General features: G+C 42.1%; 1 protein-coding gene across 1 annotated transcript; it reads left to right on the top strand.

The window, feature by feature from the left end:
- Positions 1-866: 866 nt before the first annotated feature.
- LOC133039471 (ABC transporter G family member 36-like) lies at positions 867-1,742 on the top strand. The gene is made up of 2 exons (XM_061118387.1): positions 867-1,341; positions 1,563-1,742. The coding sequence occupies exons 1-2, from the start codon at positions 1,072-1,074 to the stop codon at positions 1,713-1,715; spliced, it is 423 nt and encodes a 140-aa protein (XP_060974370.1). The 5' UTR covers positions 867-1,071; the 3' UTR covers positions 1,716-1,742.
- Positions 1,743-2,065: the final 323 nt, after the last annotated feature.

Raw genomic sequence — 2,065 nt, 5'->3', positions numbered from 1 at the left:
TTTAGGGTATTGGAGTCACAAGTTTCGTAACAAAATCACTAACCGATAACGAAATAGAGTTCTACTTAGTGGTGTCGATGTACACTCGCAGTAGAGACACTATCACTATAGGTGTATAGGGGACCCGTGACACAAAGTCTATAATTAAGATAGGTGTAGTGTATCAAAGTCACCCACTAACCGATACCAAACTAGGGTTCTACTTAGTGGTATAGATGTACACTCGTTAGGTGAATAGTCTGTAATAATGTTTGGTGTAGTGTATCAGTGTCACCAATTTCATAACAAAATCACTAACCGATACTGAAATCGGGTTCTACTTAGTGGTACCGATGTACACTCATTAGGTGAACAGTGTGTTATCAAGATGGGTGTAGAGTATCGGAGTCTCCAGTTTTGAAACGAAATCACTAACCAATACCGAAATAGGGTTCTACTTAGTGATGCCGATGTACACTCGCAGTAGTGACACTATCACTGTAGATGTTTAGGGGTCCTCTGACACAAAGTATGTAATCATGTTAGCTTTATTGTATCGGAGTCACAAGTTCCGTAACGAAATCACTAATCGATACCGAAATAGGGTTTTACTTAGTGGTGCCAATGTACACTCGCAGTAGTGACACTATCACAGTAGATGTTTACGGGTCCTGTGACATAAAGTATGTAATAAAGTTAGGTGGAGGGTATTGGAGTCACGTGTTTCGCAAATAAATCACTAACCGATATCGAAATAGGGTTGTACTTAGTTGTGCCGATGTATACTCACAGCAGTGACGCTATCACTATAGGTGTTTAGGGGTCCCGTGTAGGAATGTCAATTTGGGCCATTTTCGCGGGCCGGGCCGGGCCCCCGGCCCGACGAGCCGACTGTGGCCCGAATTATTCGGGCTCTTATCGGGCTTCGGGCTCGGCCCGGCCCGGCCCGGTATATATTATTTTGGGTCGGGCCCGGCCCGGCCCGGCCCGGTTTTAAATATTAAAAAAAAAAAAATAAATCCCTAAAAAAAATCCCAAAAAAGTTACCCACGAATCATCTAACAAAAATCTATAAACAATATAAATATTTATATGTATATGATGCAGGTGGTAGTGGAGATTCCATACATTTTCTTTCAAGCTGCAGTATATTGCCTAATAGTATACGCAATGATCGGATACGAATGGACTGCAGCAAAGTTCTTTTGGTATCTGTTTTACACCTTCTTTGCTATGCTCTACTTCACTTTTTATGGCATGATGTGTGTGGGAGTCACTCCTAACCATCACATTGCTTCCATCGTTTCTTCTGCCTTCTATGGATTATGGAACATCTTCGCTGGCTTTATCGTCCCTCGAACCGTAAGAATCTATAACACATATATATTCTAATACATATACATATACACAAGCATAGACAGCTTCTATAACAATATCGACAATCAAATACAAAAAACTAAAGTTAATTATTCAAGTATTGACTGAAACACAATGAAACCAATAATCATAGACATTTTCATGCATGCTAATATTGTAACAAAAAAGTTATTAATGTAATGTTTTCATATGTAATTAAAACACAGAGGATACCAATATGGTGGAGGTGGTACTATTGGGCTTGTCCAGTTGCATGGACTCTATACGGATTGGTGAAATCACAATATGGAGATTTACACGAATACATCATTATTGAGACAGGCGAGACTTTATTGGCCCGGCCCGGTTTTACATGTTAATACCAAAAAAAAAAAAAAAAAAAAAAAAAAAAACGGGTCGGGCCTAACCCGGCCCAATTATCTCGGGCCGGGCTTGACCCGCTAGGCCAAAAGAAGGAGTCGGGCCGGGCCGGGCCGGGCCAAAGTGATATCGGGCCGGGCCGGGTTTGTGGCGGGCCGGGCCGGGCCCGGCCCGACTGACATTCCTAGTCCCGTGACACAAAGTCTGTAATCAAGTTAGGTGTAGTGTATCAGAGTATCCCACCAACCGATAACGAACTACGGTTCTACTTAGTGGTACCGATGCACACTCGTTAGGTGTACAATCTGTAATAAAGTTAGGTAAAGTGTATCGGAGTCACCAATTTCGT

This window comes from Cannabis sativa, chromosome 6 (genome assembly GCF_029168945.1).
Source record: "Cannabis sativa cultivar Pink pepper isolate KNU-18-1 chromosome 6, ASM2916894v1, whole genome shotgun sequence".
Lineage (NCBI taxonomy): Eukaryota > Viridiplantae > Streptophyta > Magnoliopsida > Rosales > Cannabaceae > Cannabis > Cannabis sativa.
The sequence above is the reverse complement of the archived record's forward strand: the minus strand, read 5'-3'. Positions and strand labels throughout refer to the sequence as shown.